General features: G+C 39.0%; 1 protein-coding gene across 2 annotated transcripts in view; it reads right to left on the bottom strand.

Moving 5' to 3' along the window:
- The window catches only part of CYTIP (cytohesin 1 interacting protein), a 77699-nt gene extending 60936 nt beyond the window's left edge, over positions 1-16763 (bottom strand). Inside the window, exons 1-3 of one of the 2 annotated variants that reach the window (XM_010330096.3) lie at positions 16687-16763; positions 15706-15807; positions 15116-15218 (exon numbers count right to left, since the gene is read on the bottom strand). In XM_010330096.3, the coding sequence (XP_010328398.3) occupies positions 15116-15118 (3 nt within the window). In that variant the 5' untranslated portion in view covers positions 15119-15218; positions 15706-15807; positions 16687-16763. Of the gene's footprint in view, positions 1-15115; positions 15219-15471; positions 15492-15705; positions 15808-16686 lie in introns of those variants that run through there. The other variant, XM_010330107.3, reaches the window with a different exon arrangement.
- Between the last annotated feature and the right edge of the window lie 220 nt (positions 16764-16983).

Genomic DNA, 16983 nt, shown 5'->3' with positions numbered 1-16983 from the left:
CTCCACATCACTCACACGCATTGCCTACTTTGCTATGCTTGCTCAGATGTGTTCTTCAACAGCAGACCTCTGCTGGTGTTACAGGCCCAGTTTCAACAACAGAGGGCCAACATCAATGATGCCAGCTGTTCAGGCCCTGCTCTGATGAGCACCTATGATATTTGTTAACATCAGATCTAAGAGAAAACAAGACACATCCTCCACTCTCAGCTCTCATTTCTTCTACCCAGCTTTGCCTTCATACTAATCTAGTGACTGTAGAACATGCAAGGCTATTGAACAATCTGGGTGAGCTTCACTACAAAGGGGAAGGGCTTCGAACATTAACTGGATGCTAAAGGATGCACGGTTTAACTGTACCCACTCACCAGAAGCTCAGCCTAGCACCATGCCTTGATTTCCCTTCACAATCAAAACAGCACTTCGCAGAAACTTCCTAGACAAAGAAAACAGCTCAAAGGCATCTGCTAGTTACCCCAGGGAAATTGTGTCAGAAGCACTTTTTCTAGCAACCCCTAGCAATTGTTCCTATTGGGGTTTTATACTCTGGATCCCACTCTCGTAGGAGCCGGCACCTCCCCTCCCCTGTTAGGTCACCTCAGTTCAGAAAGCTGCCTCCTCTTAAACCTGATTCACAATTCAAAGACCTGGACATTCATTGAGCCCCTACTACCCACAAAACTGTAGGATAAGTGTAGATAAAGCTGTGGCCCGTTAGGGATATGCCTGAGATAAAAAGACACTTACGGCAGATCATATTTTCCAGAGATGCTTTTATCAATATATCCTGTCCCACCTGCTCCCCTTACAATGTGAGTTGATTCTGGTTAAGACTGCGACCACTACAGAAATGATGTCGTACAATGCCCAAGACTAAATTATAAAAGCCAATATGATGTCTGCCCAGTTCTCTTGGGATGCTTGGAACCCAGCCACCACACTCTGAGAAAGCCAAGCAGCTCCATGGAAAAACCACGTGAAGCTGTTCCAGCCTTAGAGTCACTTGTGGACCAAGCTGAAAGCCAGCATCAAACACTACACATGTGAGCAACTGAGCCTTCATAGGATTCCAGCCCTTAATCTCTGCACCACCCCAGCTGATCTTAAGTGAAGCAAAGATGAGGTTTTCCAGCTGAGACCTGTTCAAACTGCAGATCTGTGGACAAAATAAATGTTGTTGATTTCAGCCACTAAGTGTTGGGATCATTTGTTACTTAACAATAGATAATCAGAACAGTATACCTAGTATGACTTCAGAACTTAGAGTTAATTCAGGGAGACAAGCATGTTCACAGATGCCTCTACCATGTCAAGGTACGATACACATACCTTAATTGATCCATACATAAAAATGAATGCGTATGCATATGCATAGAAAATCTAGGCATAGAAAATTTATAATACATAAAATTTAAAATAGCTACCTTTTGGATTAGTCCTGGAGTGTTAGGGAAGGAAGACTTCTTTCCATTTGGCTCTTCGAATATTCTAATCCTTGTCTTATACACATATTTACTTCATAACTTCAAAAACAGTTTAAAGTTTCAAAATAATGGTAAAATAAGAGAAAAAAAGGCTAAACAAGTCTACAGGCACCCCATGAGGACTACACTTCAGATACCCCTTGAGGACAATATGCAACCAAGCTGTTGGGGGAAAAAATGCATTTTATTTCTGTGTCTCAGTTTTCACATCTATGTAAAAAACAGTGCCAACTTCATAGGGTTTCTGTGGAAATTAAAGTGCTGTAGGACTACCTGACACAATATTAAGCTCTCAATAAATATTAGTAAAAGCATCTAAGAAACCTGCAGCTGCTGAGCACTGGCATGGCATATGGATGCAAGACCCCAAGTGGCAAAATCCAATTGCTACTTTTAAGGAGATATATCTTTTGTTCTCTTTATATCAAAGGATAAAAAGGAACCAGCATTTTAGATATAATGGCAAGGGAATGTATAATTTGACTCTGCAATGCTGTGATAACTTCTGCAAATGCCACATTGACTTACATTTTCCAAAACACAAAAGACCATGAAATTAAAACCTCCATCCCACTTCCCCATTGTGCATTTCCCTCTTCAGGGTGTTCACTGGGTGTGGCAAGTTGTCTGCATATTACAGATGACTGTCATGCATACGTGACTGAGGAAATTGTGTTTACAATACTTTTACATCTAATGTTTAGCTTCTGCCTGTATTTTAAGAAACTAGACATTGTCTCAATTATGTAAAAGAATTACCCATTTTTAAATTTGTTTTCATGTGTTTGCCCATTCAAGTTATATAGGGTAGGCTATGTCACTTAAAAGATCGAGTGGGGTGATTCAAACTTCTTCTTCCCCAAAGTGTTCCATGTTCTACAAAGTTGGCAAAACATGATCTAGTTCTAGAGGTATGAAGGGTTGGAGTAGTCTAAGGAATATGGAGAAGGTGAAATTGCCCATGAGATTACATAATAGAAGACCATAACCATAAGTATTTTCATAATTGACAAAAAGTTATCTTAAGTTTTGTAGATTTCAGGGTAATGGCATCATCATTCTGCTTGCAAAGTCAAATGAGTAATGAGAAGTTCCTTTCTGATTCAGGGACTTCTGTTGTTGCTTCCTGTTTGGTTTAACTCACCCAAGTATCTTAGAAACGTGAAACATCCTTTTAGTTTGGTAAGGGTGTCTGGGCTTGATTTTTCTTTTTTTTTCTTACAAACCAGGTGTTTTACCTCATGCAAATTTCTGGCATTTCAGGAAAAAAAAAATGTGTTTTCTTTTCTTCAACTTGAGGATACTACCTACTCAAAATATAAGAAAACTCTTTACCTCCACAATTTTTTAAAAGTAAAAGCCTTCCAAATAATAGAGAAATTATGCTGTGTGGTCATAAATACTTTGTTGAATTTTATTAACTTAGCCACTTTAAATTCCTTTTGGTATAAACTCGTTGAGATTAAATAAACCAAGAGATTGACTAAATAACAAAATCTCTCTGATTCCATCACTGTGCAATGAATATGAAGAAATGTGTATATGAATTTTAATGAACATGAAAAGTGGGCTATACAAATTGCATACTTGAAATTCTCAGTGATACATTGAATTGAATTGTACAAGGGCATGAAGAGTTCCTAATTAACTCTATATGAAGTTCTTGGAAGAGGAAAAAAACCACCCACAAGAATTTTGTGACAATCCTTAGCTGGGACTTTTAAACGCTGATTTAAAGCACCAGCAAACAAGTTGTACATAGGATTTACATAATCAATTCATGTTGACAAAACATAGCCCCAGGTTTTCCAGACCATCTCCCATTCATTTTGGAAAAGAAAACCATCTTCAGATAACAACAAGCCAAGGACTCTTTTTGAGATCTTATAAGCACCTTTTATCACGAGTTATTAGCACACAAGCTACTTCAACAGAAAGGCCACTGAGGTTCACATGACTTCAAAACAAAAAATACGGTCCCATTAGCCAATAGTCTGGGGCTAACCACATCTTCTTAGACTCCCAGGGCACATCTCCTACTCCACCACTGAAAGTATCTCTTCAATGCTCTGATGAGAAACAAGAGGACACCTGCTCTAACTTCATTCCCTCTAGGTAAGGAATTTCCAAACATTCTTACCCATCTGCCAAAGCACACACACCAGTTCACAGCCTCTTACCTAGTGTAGCGAGTAACAATTTAAACTCGAATTTTTATGCATTATTTCCTGCTCATCTGCATGGGCCATGTATGCTTGTCAGTTTAACATAGTGTTTACAGCCTGGGATACAGTGGAGAACTTCAGAGAAATGGAAGCTTATTAGTTCATGCAAACCTGGCTTATTCAGGATCTAAACAATTGGAAAGCTAGAATAAGCAATTCTAACTTGGTAGCAAAGAGAAAAACCATAAGTTAAAGTTTTTGGGTATAAATTTTTTTTTCAAATAATAGAACTTCTATAACATAGCTAAAGGTCAGTGTATTCGCAGGGGGATTGCTGATATTAATTTTAATCTGATAATCCAAGAATTTCTCTCCTTGTCCCCAAGAAGGATGGTTTCAGCTAAAGAATTTCAGATTATTTTTTGCCAAGAATTAACAGCCTTATGCCCATAATAACTGACACCCAGCAGTCAGTACAAACAAAAATGAAACAAAACAGAAAGTTAGCACCTAGTGACTCTTCCTCCCTCGGATGAAGTGGTCAGGCCTCCTCGCTGCTTGCTGACGCTGGAGTCTGACACACTGTACTCCCCTCCAACAGGACTGTTTGCCCTTAAAAAGACTTGCCCTTGCCTTGAAACCTGCAATAACCCTCAAAGCCACAGGGCTGCTCTGGCTGTTCCAGTCAAGTTGCTACCAGTGATCTCTGTACCAGGAAGCATGGCTGGCACAGGTTTCCTGAATCCAGGGTATTGAGCACTGTTTACGCTCAGTGGAAGTTTGGCGTTAACAGCGGTATATTGGCCAGGTGTGGTGGCTCAGGCCTGTTATCCCAGCACTTTGAGAGGCCAAGGCGGTTGGATCACCTGAGGTCAGGAGTTCTAGACCAGCCTGGCCAACATGGTGAAATCCCGTCTCTACTAAAAATACAAAAATTAGCCAGGTGTGGTGGCACATGCCTGCAGTCCCAGCTACTCGGGAGGCTGAGGCAAGAGAATCGCTTGAACCTGAGAGGCAGAGTTTGCAGTGAGCCAAGATCACACCGCTGCACTCCAGCCTGGGGTGACAAAAGCGAAACTCTATCTTGAAAAAAAAAAAAATTGTTCTGTATGCTGAGAATACTATTCCATGAACCAAAGTTTCTTAAACTCCCTGAACCTCAGTAACCTAAACCACAAAATGAAGATAATATTTATTTTTGCAGGGTTGTTCCGAATATATGGAAAAAATGCCTAGGACAGTGCCTACCATATAGTCACTTAAAAACGAAACCCTTAGTAGTAGTCATCATAATAGTAGTAGTAGTTAGAAGTAGCAGTAGCAGTATAATTAATAAAGGTATTTGGAATGATATTAGAACAATGATGAGAAGGGGGAAACAAGCTGGGACCCGGGATATCACTGATCAATCAAGCTCTAAAGAACAATCGCGGCAAGCATGAGGATGCTAAAGTTCAAGAAATTTGAAGGCCAGCACAGTGGCTCACACTGTAATCCCAGCACTTTGGGAGGCCAAGGTGGAGGATTACTTGAGACTGGGAGTTTGAGACCAGCCTGGGCAACATGGCAAGACCCCATTTCTACAAAAACTAAAAAAAAAAAAAAATCAGCTGGACATGGTGGCAGGTGCCTGTGGTCTCAGCTACACAGGAGGCTGAGGAGGGAGGATCATTTGAGCCTGGGAGGTTGAGGCTGTGGAGAGCCACGTTTGCACTACTGCACTACAGCTTGGGTGACAGAGCGAGACCCTGTCGCAAAATTTAAAATATATAAAAAAGTATTTGAGTCAGTGAAGTCTGCTTCCAAGCGGAGCAGAAATAAATCTACAGAAGGCATTCTGGGGAAATGGCAGCAGCACTTCGACCTTCTCCATCCAGATCTTCTCTAATGAGGCTATTCAGTAGTAGGGCCCATTCTCAGAGGTCACTCCACTGGGTCTCAAACCAACCTCCAGAGAAGTTAGACCTGTGGTCAGACCTCAGAATAGTTCTTTGATCCAGGGAAGCATCTTCAAGATTTTTCCTCATAAAAATATCATTTTAACACATTTTTCTTTTTAACATACGTTAAATGACCCTAAGAATACACCCCCAAAATTTCAATGATGCCATCGTCACCAAGACCAAACAGACATTAAAGATTTGTATTTCCCCATTGCTTGCTGTAGCCTGGCCAAGCTTGGTTTGGAAGATTCACTGCTCTGCCGCTCTGGCACTCCTGGAATCCCACTGTAATCCATGGAGGGAGATCTGGAAGCATAAGACCCACAGCTTTAAGTCTTTCTTTTTTGAGTTCTGCATTATTTCTCTGGGAAACTTTCCCTCATCATTCCTTTTAAAGGGTAATCTGAGTATCCTTCCTGTGGACTACGTTCCACTACAGCACAGAGGATTTTTCTTAACACTGCATATTTTAATTAGCTCTCTTGTCTGCATTTCCACTAGACCATAAGCTCTCACATACATGGTAGAGGCTCCTTCCTCTTTCCCACTGCACATGTCTAGCACCTAGCAGAGTGCCTGGCAATGGTTGGTGCTCTCTCTATATTTGCTACACAAACGGATGAGTGCTAGAGCTAGAGGTAATGGTGGCAGAGTACATACATCCCAGGTTAATGGCAATAGATTCCAAGAGAGAATGGAGGGGTTTATGTGACATGGAGTCAAGTCCCAGGCTGATATACCTCCATGCCTGTAAACAAACTTAGCGACTCCAAAGGTATTTGAGCCTACTTGTCGACATTCCAATTTTAAATTTGCATTTTGACAATTCTGGTTGTGACTTTATACTTACAAAGCAGCAGCCAAAGTTATAGCTATACTACCGGTAGGTATGTATCACAGAGAGATGAACTGGCCCAAGGGACGAGATGTTCCTGTAAATAGGCATTTGCATTTGAAAATTTGGCATTTAGGGTACAGTACTTGGTGGCAGCCAAAACTGCCTTCAGTAGAAAGTAGAGGTGGAAGGAGGAAGTGAGAGTGGAGGAGTGTGAATATATATGCATCATCTCCTTGGCTCAGTAGAGCACAGCAGCAAAATAATACATATGCCATAATGATTAATGCCCTGGGACTCGGTCATGCTGTGCAGATCCAACAGCCAGCATCTCATACCCTGGGCCGATGGAGAACCCAAAGCAATCTTACTGAGACTAAGTGCAAAGAAATATTCTAGTGGGAAAAAAAATGTTGCCCTGACAGTTCAATGGAAAATACAGTTTTAAATATATTTTACTTCTATAAAAGTTTATTGGGCATCAAGCAATTACGTTTATGTTTTAACATAACATAATTAAACAAAATGTTGTTTTCCTGAATTTCTTTTTAGGAAATATCAGTATATTTTATATCCTGGAAATGTCAGGAAAACAACATTTTTTTCCACCCAGCCTACATAAATGATCACTTACTGCTGGAATATGAGATTAGATAGTGGTAGATAAGCTATAGCAAGAGAGGACAGAATCAAGATTCCAGGGTAATTTGAGGAGGCAGAGAGAGGCTGAAAAAATCAACTTGAGTGTGTGGACAGGCATCCATTATGCTGAGAACAAGTATGTAAAGGCCTGACTTCAGGAGGCTTTGCTCAGTACCAAGAAATTCAAGTGAGAACTAAAAATTAGGGACATAAATTCTCCTAACCATAGAGCAGATTCTACAGGCAAGGGATACAAATATCTACTTTCCTGGGAAATAAAGTGTTCAAAGAAAATAATGAGACCTTCCAACTCCTCTAAGGCATTTTAGAAAGTCTAACTGCAATCAAAGTAAGAAAGTTGGAGACTTCCACATATTTAGACTATAAAAATTAAAGTAATAGCTAGTAGACAAATTACATCTACTTTTGCTGCCCCTACCCCAAAATTATAATATTAAATAAATTGGAAAGGTCATGGACTTAAACAAAATGAAGGGAAAATATTAGAGACTGAATTCGAAGATTTGTTATTTTGAAAACATCTTAACCAAAATATTTTAGAGGTTGAAAAGCTATGTGCCATCTGTAAAAACGTGAATTTTGGCAGCAACTGGTTTGTTTTAGAAAAACTCACTTTTATCACAAGAGAGAGCAACTCAGGTCTTTCCTTACAGCTGTTCTATATACATCAGTGCTCTGAAGGAGGTGCCCACGAGCACTAGTTGTTCCAATATTTCTATTTGCTCTAAACTCCATTCCAACTCTGCCATTACTTCAGATTTGAGGTCACAGCCATGAGCCTCTCACCATTTTTAATGATCTGCCCATTTTTTCTTTGTCTCTGTATTTCCTGTTTTGTCTCTTTTCATTATTTAAGTACAATTTTTCCCATTATTATCTCTCTGTTGTAGGTAATTTGTAAAGGAGAGAGGATCCCACTACCACCAAACATCATCATGAACATTTGTCTTAACCCTTCTAATCCTTGTTTATTATTGATTTTAACCAGATGAGTTAATTACGCATAAATAACCATATATACTCTCTTGCTACACTTAAAACATTATCTTGAAACACTATTTGTTACACTTGAACACTAACACTATACGCTATCATTTTCTTTTGTCACTAAGAACTAATCACAACATGGTTTTAATAGTGGTATGACAGGCCATACTACAGTGGAACCATAATTTTCTAATTTGGTAATAATCTTATTTTATTAAATATTGTTATTTATAATTTTTCACTGTAAGAAATAATAATATGATCAAATTTGAACATAAATCTTTGTTCACATAACTATTAGGATAAATCTTCATGTAAACATTAGTGGTTTAAACCCCATGAAAAAGTGGATAAAGGACATGAACAGACACTTCTTAAAAGAAGATATGCATGCGGCCAACAAGTATAGGAGAAAAAGTTTAATATCACTGATCATTGGAGAAATGTAAATAAAAACCACAGTGAGGTACCATCTCACATCAGTCAGAATGGCTGTTGCTAAAAAGTAAAAAAATAATAGATGCTGGCCAGGTTGCAGAGAAAAGAGAACACTTATGCACTGTTGGTGGGAGTGAAAATTAGTTCAACCATTGTGGAAGGCAGTATGCCAATTTCTCAAAGAGCTAAAAGCAGAACTACCAGTCAACCCAGCAATCCCATTACTAGGTATATACACATATGACTATAAATCATTCTGCCATAAAGACACATGCATGTGAATGTTCATCACAGCACATTAACAATAGCAAAGACATGGAATCAACCTAAACGCCTATCAAACGCCATCAATGACAGACTGGATTAAAAAAATGTGGTCCACATACATCATGGAATACTATGCAACTATAAAGAAGAATAAGATCATGCCTTTTGTGGGAACATGAATGGGCTAGACGCTATTATCCTTAGCAAACTAACACAAGAACAGAAAACCAATACCACATGCTCTAACTTTTAAGTAGGAGCTAAATGATAAGAACTTGTGAACACAAAGAAGAAAGCAACAGACACTTGGGTCTACTTAAGGGTGGAGATGGGGAAGAGGGAGAGGAACAGAAAAGATAGCTAACGGATACTGGGCTTAAAACGTGGGTGATTAAATAATATGTACAGCACACCCTCATGACACGTGTTTACCTATGTAAATGAACCTTCATATGTAACCTGAGAACTAAAATAAAGTTAAAAGGAATAGATGTCTGAAAAATATGGCTATTTTTATCTCTTGATGGATATTGCTAAATTATTGGCAGAAAGATTGTAGATGAAATCACTAATCTTGCAGAGCTCCCAACAGCCCTAATTATTACTAGCTAAACGTCTTTGGTAAAATGTGCTCTACAAAAAATGCTTATGAATTTTGCTTTATTTTCCATTTTAAAAAATTTGTCTTTCTTATTTTACAAAAAAGTAATTTTCATATTTTCTCATATTTTGTTAAGCACTTCTGTTTTCTCTTTTGTTATTTTCTTCAAGTGTATATGAAAATCATGATTTCTTACATGTGTTAGCTGTTATTTGTCTTCGTTTTGTTTAAGACATACAGAAATATTTCATTTTATTCATCAATCTTTTTCTCTGTAATTTTCTTAATTGGTTTTAAGTTTAGAAAATCACTTTTTATCCAGAGATAAGATAAATGTTCATCTATATTATTCCAAGTTACTTTGGTTTAATTCTTTATGTTTAACTATTTAATCCACTTGGAATAAAATGGGCAATTATCTTTAAGGGGGGATTGGCTATACTGGACTTTTCAATCCAAATAATCAATTTCTCCAAATAGCAACCCTTGTTGGGCTGGATGATTTTATAATAAAACTATACTCTAGTTTCTATCTCCAATCTATTTATTTTTGTTACATAAATAGTTCTAATTTTTAACCAGTTCCATATTGTTTTTATTATTGTGGCTTTTTGCAACCCAGTAGAGTGATTAAGAACCCCACTTTGAAGCAAGGATGGTTTTACTCTGATCTCAACTCTACCCCTTACTAGCTATCTCACGGTGGGCTAGTTATAGTCTCTCTGTGACTCAGTTTCTTTGTCTGTGAAATTGGCATACTAATATTACTTCCCTCTTGAGGTTGTTATGAAGGTTAAATGAGTTAGTTGTGCAAAGTCTCTTGTATTGCAGAGGAAAGTCTGAGAGACAAAGGCACAGAATGAAGGTCTGTAGCTAAATGTGAAATAACATTGTAGGGAAGTATCAGGTTGCTGAAGACATTTCTCACAGCTATGCCATGTCCAACTTACCAGCTTCTCTGTTTCTCATAACCTGGTTTAAAGACTAAAGCTGTGAACACAGAAAAGAGTATTCTAAGAAAATAGAATCTCAACTTTCAGAGAGTACTGTTTTTCTAGGTAATAAAGAGTCTCCACAGAGTTACATCATTCAGAACAATAATGGTGACACATAGTTCTCTGCAACACTGGAAGTAGATTCACTATCAAAGGTAAGCCTTCCAGGAAGAGGCAGTCTTTTCTCACCCACCTATGCTGCTGCCTAGTCATCTCAGGGTCAGTAGCTGTGAAAGTAAAATGCAGAGAGAAGGTAGAAGACTCAACTGCGTCTGTAATGCACTAGACATTTTCTGTCCAAGGGATAGAGTCATAAAACATGGTTTTATCTGATGTTTTGTCATGAATTAGATTGAAGCCATAAATTACTGGAAAGGCTATCACAGAGCTGTATTTTAAGAAAATTGAAAGTATTTTCTTCAAACAATTTTGAAATTGTATTTTTTTCAACATATTATGTCACACAGTTTACCCCACATCAATAACACGTTTCATGGGCATTATTTTCCCATCTGAGGAGATAAAGACAATAAATAGACTCTATGGACATTTGCAATAGACTAGTACAATAATGTGACAGTATGATTCCAATGATATTAAAAGGCTATGCCAATGTCTCATGTCATCAAGAAATATTAATTGGGTAGGAAGAATCTGAGCTAGGCTTTGCAAGATAGGAAAATACTGCTAACTAAGGAGGTTGAAACTTTATATATCAGGCAAAGAGGCAGAGTAAGGAATATATTAGGAATAGGAAGCCACAGCATGGCATAAAGAAGCTATAAAGCCATCACCCAGCAGATGTTAAAATCTTTTCAAAAATATCGTATTCTATTCTAAAATATAACTATGAAGTAGGTGTCATCATCTTATTTTCCCTAATAAAATGAATTGAGGCATAAATAAATTGAATGATTTTTTTACTAGATCACTCAGTATAAACACTACATGAATACTACCTTGACCGCTACATGACCAGGTCTTCACTATGGACAGTGCTCAGAAATCTGTGGGTCTAACCACAGTTTTATAATATATTAAAAGTCAAATTCAAATTATCTGGATTTTTAATTTTATTGTCTTTCCATTACATTTTTAGGATTCTCTAATATTAACTTGGAATAATTGGTGATGTCATAAAAATTATTCTATCAAAATTAAGTCCTGATATATTTACTACCTCTGTGAGCTCTCAGAATCCACATGGAAAATGGCCCACAATAATGCCTGCTAACAGAGTTGCTGAAAGGATTAATAATGAAATATGACCTAGCAGATGACAGGCACTTGGACAACAGCGGCTACTGTTGTTAGCACGTTTTCTTCATCATTTATTCATAATTACCACCTATTAAGATGATTATTTACTGAAAAGATATCAGTGACATCCAGAGTCATAACAGTACTGGTAAAAAAATGTTTCAGTGGAGATTTTGGCTTATGGGAAAAAATCATAATTCAGGGTAAACAAAATCCCTCAAAGTAGCTGGCATTTCACAATCACTTAGGTGCCCTAGTTTATGGACTACTCTGTAGGTAAGAAAAATTTAAAGTGATGGGCTTTTTCCCATGCTGTATGTTTTATAACAGCATATCAAGACTGGAAGGGCACTGAGAGGGAACATTTGGGCCAAAGGAGGCTACACGTTTGTTCAAGGACATCTGAGTATACCCCACCCCAACGCATCCTTCATATGCCCTGTTAGTTTGCTGGCTGTTTCTGTCATATCATACATGTATGTGCCACCAAATTTCATCTTTGTCTTTTAAGGAAGGCACCCACGATGCCAGTACTTGTTCCTCTGCTCTTGGTGCTTCATCTGGGGGCAGTACTTGGCCTCACCATCTGGTTCAATACCACCTAACATCGCACTGAATAACCAGACAAGTATTTGACTCATGACAGTGTGTTCGAATTGTAATTTCTGTATCCCTCTCCTCTTTGACCATTATTCTCTTTATTCATTGTTCCTTCCATACAGATGGGGTAGCAAATATGAACGAGTCACAGTATTTGATGCATTTTACTTTGTTCTCTTTAGAAGTTCTTATAATGGTTATCCTGAGGAAAATCAATTAAACTATTGACTTAAATACCAATGAGGGATCAATTATAATTCCAATTAGCTGTGCCATCTGGGTTGCTCATTACCACTCTTGGAAAAAAACTTGTGGTAGTGAGAAAGTGTGTCTCCTATCCTCATGTTTATTCATCGTTGGGTCTAGAATTTACCTTTAGACACTGGCCCTGCATCCTCAAATCCCACAGCTAACATCCTCAATGGTGATGCCTTGGGTCTGTCTGCCCCAAATCATTTTCCTGGCCACAGAGGGCCTGTTACTGGCATCCCTCTTCTCTTCCCACTGCAAGAGCTAACAATTACTAATTCATTATATGTCAGTCACTCTGCTCACTTTGCATGCATGATTTCTTTAAATCCCACGAGGTAGACAATACTGTTCTCTTTCAAAAAGAAAATACTTGAACCTTAGAAAGAGAAATGTGCTTCTTCCAAAGCCACAGTGTGTTCAAACACAAGTCTCTTAGACACAGACACTGCCCCTCATCCCAGCTGCCCTGAGTCTCTCTCAGAGTCAGGTTCCTGATGTGTCCTGTGCTCATAAGGCTTTAATGAGATAAACAAGCTAGAGAAACCCCAGAAACCTTTCTCAAAATTGAGATCCTTCAACATCAGCATCTTTGACAAAATATAGATTCCCAGGGACACACATCCCCCCATCTCATACTTACTGAATCAAAATCACAAGAAGCGAGACCCAGGAACCAGTGCTTGAATACTATACAGGGAGATTTACATGCTTAAAAGTTGAGATCTTAAGCCCTGTGTCATTTCTTTCTTTTTCCTCTGCTTTTTCTTTATTTTTTTCTTTCTTTTCTTTCTCTTTCTTTGTCTCTTTCTTTCTCTTTCAAGCAAATCTTATTAACCAGAGAATCTACGATTCTGAATTTATTTATACTATATTGATACGATTTGGCTGTGTCCCCACCTGAATCTCATATTGAATTGTAGTCCCATAATTCCCAAGTGCTGTGGGAGGGAGATAATTGAATCACGGGGAGGTTTCCCGCATACTGTTCTCGTGGTGGTGAATAAGTCACACCTGGTTTTTTCAGGGGTTTCTGCTTCCGCTTCTCATTCTCTCCCGTCACCGCCACGGAGGAAGTGCGTTTTGCCTTCGGTCACGATCGTGAGGCCTTCCAGACGCCGAAAACGGTGAGTCCATTAAATCTATTTTTCTGCTGGGCGCGGTGGCTCACGCCTGTAATCTTAGCATTTTGGGAGGCCATGGCGGGCGGATCACCTGAGGTCGGGAGTTCAAGAGCAGTCTGACCAACGTGGAGAAACTCCATCTCCACTAAAAATACAAAATTAACCGGGTGTAGTGGTGTGCCCCTGTAATCCCAGCTACTCGGGAAGGCTGAGGCAGGGGAATCGCTTGAACTCCGGAGACTGAGGTTGCGGTGAGCCAGCACCGCACATTGCACTCCAGCCTGGACAGCAAGAGCAAAACTCAGTCTCAAAAAAAAAGAAAAAAACAAACAAACCTGTTTTTCTTCCCTGTCTTGGGTATGTCTTAATTAGTAGCCTGAAAACGGACCAATACGTACATAGTGCTTTGAGGTATATTTTGTTGGTTTTGTTTTTTCTTTTTTTCTTGTACTTGCGGTTCTGGGGTACATGTGCAAATCATGCAAGATTGTTGCACAGGTAGACACATGGCAATGTGGTTTGCGCCTCCATCCCCCGTCTCGTGCCCTGTGTCTTTCCTACAGGACACCTAAGGTGTAGTCTTCCCAGAGACAACGCCCTGACCCCTGGTGGTCTAGCCGTGAAGTGTAACTCTGATACCTAGATTTGAGAGAATACTTTGTGGTAGCACTCAACGCTCACCTTTTGGCTGGCAATTTATTTGATGAAGTTTCAGCTGCCTCTGGCTGAGTTCTGAGCCCTAGGTCACAGAAAGCACATAAAAGCAACTATTTGCTTATCTTTTTTGTCGCACCCACAAAAAGAGACACCCTGTTCAATAAAAATGTTGGTTGTCTATTCTTCGCAGATAATACAGAGTGAAGGGACAGGGTTACTGTTCTGAGAAAGGCTAGAGTGGATATAGATAAGAATATAATCAATTCTCTCTCTCTCTCTCTCTCTCTCTCCCTCCCTCCCCCCATCTCCCTCTCTTTCACGCACACACCCCCATGAGCCAACTCAACTGTCATCATTAAAATACCATGTTTGAGTTCTTGTGCTTAGCCAATGTAAAATTGGCTTTTCACCAGCTCCCTCATTTTTTCTCTTAATGAGAACCTTCAACTTTCTAGACCAATCTCTTGTCTTTTCCCTTCTCCTTGTGTTGATGTCACACTCTTGCATTTATTGAACCCTTCCCTTATCAAAAATAGATGTCTCAATGTCATAAACTCAACATCTGCCTTGACATAAGACATCCCCGTAGCAAATCCACTGATCACATAAGAAAAAATAGGAAAAAAACTAGCCTCAACAAGTAGAAGTCCAAAATACTTAGACGACGAGTCAGTCAGCTTACTCACTAAGCACCTGAATACAGAATTTCCAGCAATAATTTCCTCAATATTATATTTATTTGAATATATAACACTTAATTAAAATGTGTTAATTTCTTCCCCTCCCCAAGATCAAAGGAAGTAATGAATAATGAGAACCAACCCACACATTTCAAACTCACACTTACCATAGAACTCTTGTTGGCAAATCTCGGTTGGTGATTCCTCCTAGTTTCCAAGCCAGAGCATAGGAGGTTTCATCCACTCTGCTGTAAATGAATGTACAGCCTCCTGAAATGCAACAGGTCATTAACATAATGAAAACGAAATGCAGCCTCCCTCTATTTCAGACTGCTCACCTAATCTTCCCTGAGGTGAGTTCCCATCCATTTATTTCAGGACATGGACAAACTGTCTAGTATGAAATACAGAGTTCGGGGAAAAAGAAAAGAAAAATTCAACAATGCCTATGTGATTTTCAAGCCTGTACAAATGGAAAATTCATCTTCTACTAAATCAAGTGATGAAAGAACCCATTTCTTACCTGGAGTTACTCCCAAATAAATGTTGTACCTGTGGCTTTTATGTGGACTCTAAGCTTTCAGGGTTTCAAATGCTGCTTACTATAACTATAAATTCAACTCCACCTACTTTTGGTTTCAGGTAACTAATGAGTGTGTTTTAGTTGGAAGGAGTTTTCCTTCTACACATTTTTTAAAACAAAACCTAAGCCTTAGTCTGGGTTAACTTCATGTAGTTCACCTAAAACCAGGCTTACCTGAGTTTTTTCTTTGAAGCCGGGTAGACATCACTTATGTGCTCTATCTTCTTAACAGAATGCCATGTTGACTTTATTCCGCATGACATTTAATTCCAATCCCTAGAAACAATTTGCACATAGAATGAATTTGCCACATGTACAGCAATTAACATGAAAAATTTTCCACACACACAGAAGCTCATGATGTGGTCTGGAAAACAAGTCACTTCCAACTTGTGGGAAATTGGAGGTGTTCTTACCTTTAAGGCAAGATCTGCCACCGATAGTCATTCTAGTTATTCTGAACCTGTAACCACCTCTCCCTGTTTTACTTTGAGATATTTATCACGTGTGACCAGCTGAACGTTAACCTGGTGTAACCCAAATATAAAACTCTTTGGCTTGCATTTATTCACCAAGGACATCCATTCTTAGCAGAAAATATTGCTTTTGTCTTCCAAATCTCAGTGAGTTGTTTAATTATGAAGTTCCTCACAGTAATGGCAATTTTAAAAAATAGTACCAAATGCATTGGAAATGATTGCAGCCTTGGCCAACCATATGTGAGACAGAACTCCTTTATTTGCCATCATCAAACATAAAATAATGGGGAAAGGAATCATAGCAGTTGAAAATTGTACTCATATAAAAGAAATCTGGCTTGTCTTATGGGTTCCTACTAACACAACTATGTAATATTTTGCTGCCAGTTACCAGCCAAGGTTTTGTATTATGTGTATGGGCCACATAAAATGGAAAACCCAGCTCCTTCCACACATACCCCTGATGGCCTATACGACACTTCTATCTCCCCTTCAGGATCTAGCTTGATGTGTCCTCACGGACAAGTCTGTCTGTCCAGTAGTTTCTTCCACGGCTGGCCAAGCATCTGCTTTTCTCTAAACAGTAATCTTTGTAAGAATTATTAGTATCGACCCAAGTTTCATTTTTCCTCAGTGGCCTTAAAAAAAATCTTTTCAATGTTTGCTGTGTCCCTACCTGTCCTGTAGCGCTGGAGCTGGCTGGAGAGAGGCAGTAAAGGCCTTGAGGTGCCCTGTGGGAGACACTGGCCCTGTGTGGAGCTGGGGGAGGGTACAGTGCTGGCAGCTGGAGAAAGAGGAGGAGGAGGATTTGTGTGCCACTGAAAACAATACACAGTGCCAACAAAAACACCATTCTTTTTCCCAGGAAGTTCAAAGCGCTTTGCAAACATTAACTTATGGGCCCACATAGTCACGGAGCAATTACTACTGTATTACACCCTTAAAATAACTACTGCAAGCAAAGTGGCTAGAA

This window comes from Saimiri boliviensis, chromosome 5, assembly GCF_048565385.1.
Source record: "Saimiri boliviensis isolate mSaiBol1 chromosome 5, mSaiBol1.pri, whole genome shotgun sequence".
NCBI lineage: Eukaryota > Metazoa > Chordata > Mammalia > Primates > Cebidae > Saimiri > Saimiri boliviensis.
The sequence above is the reverse complement of the archived record's forward strand: the minus strand, read 5'-3'. Positions and strand labels throughout refer to the sequence as shown.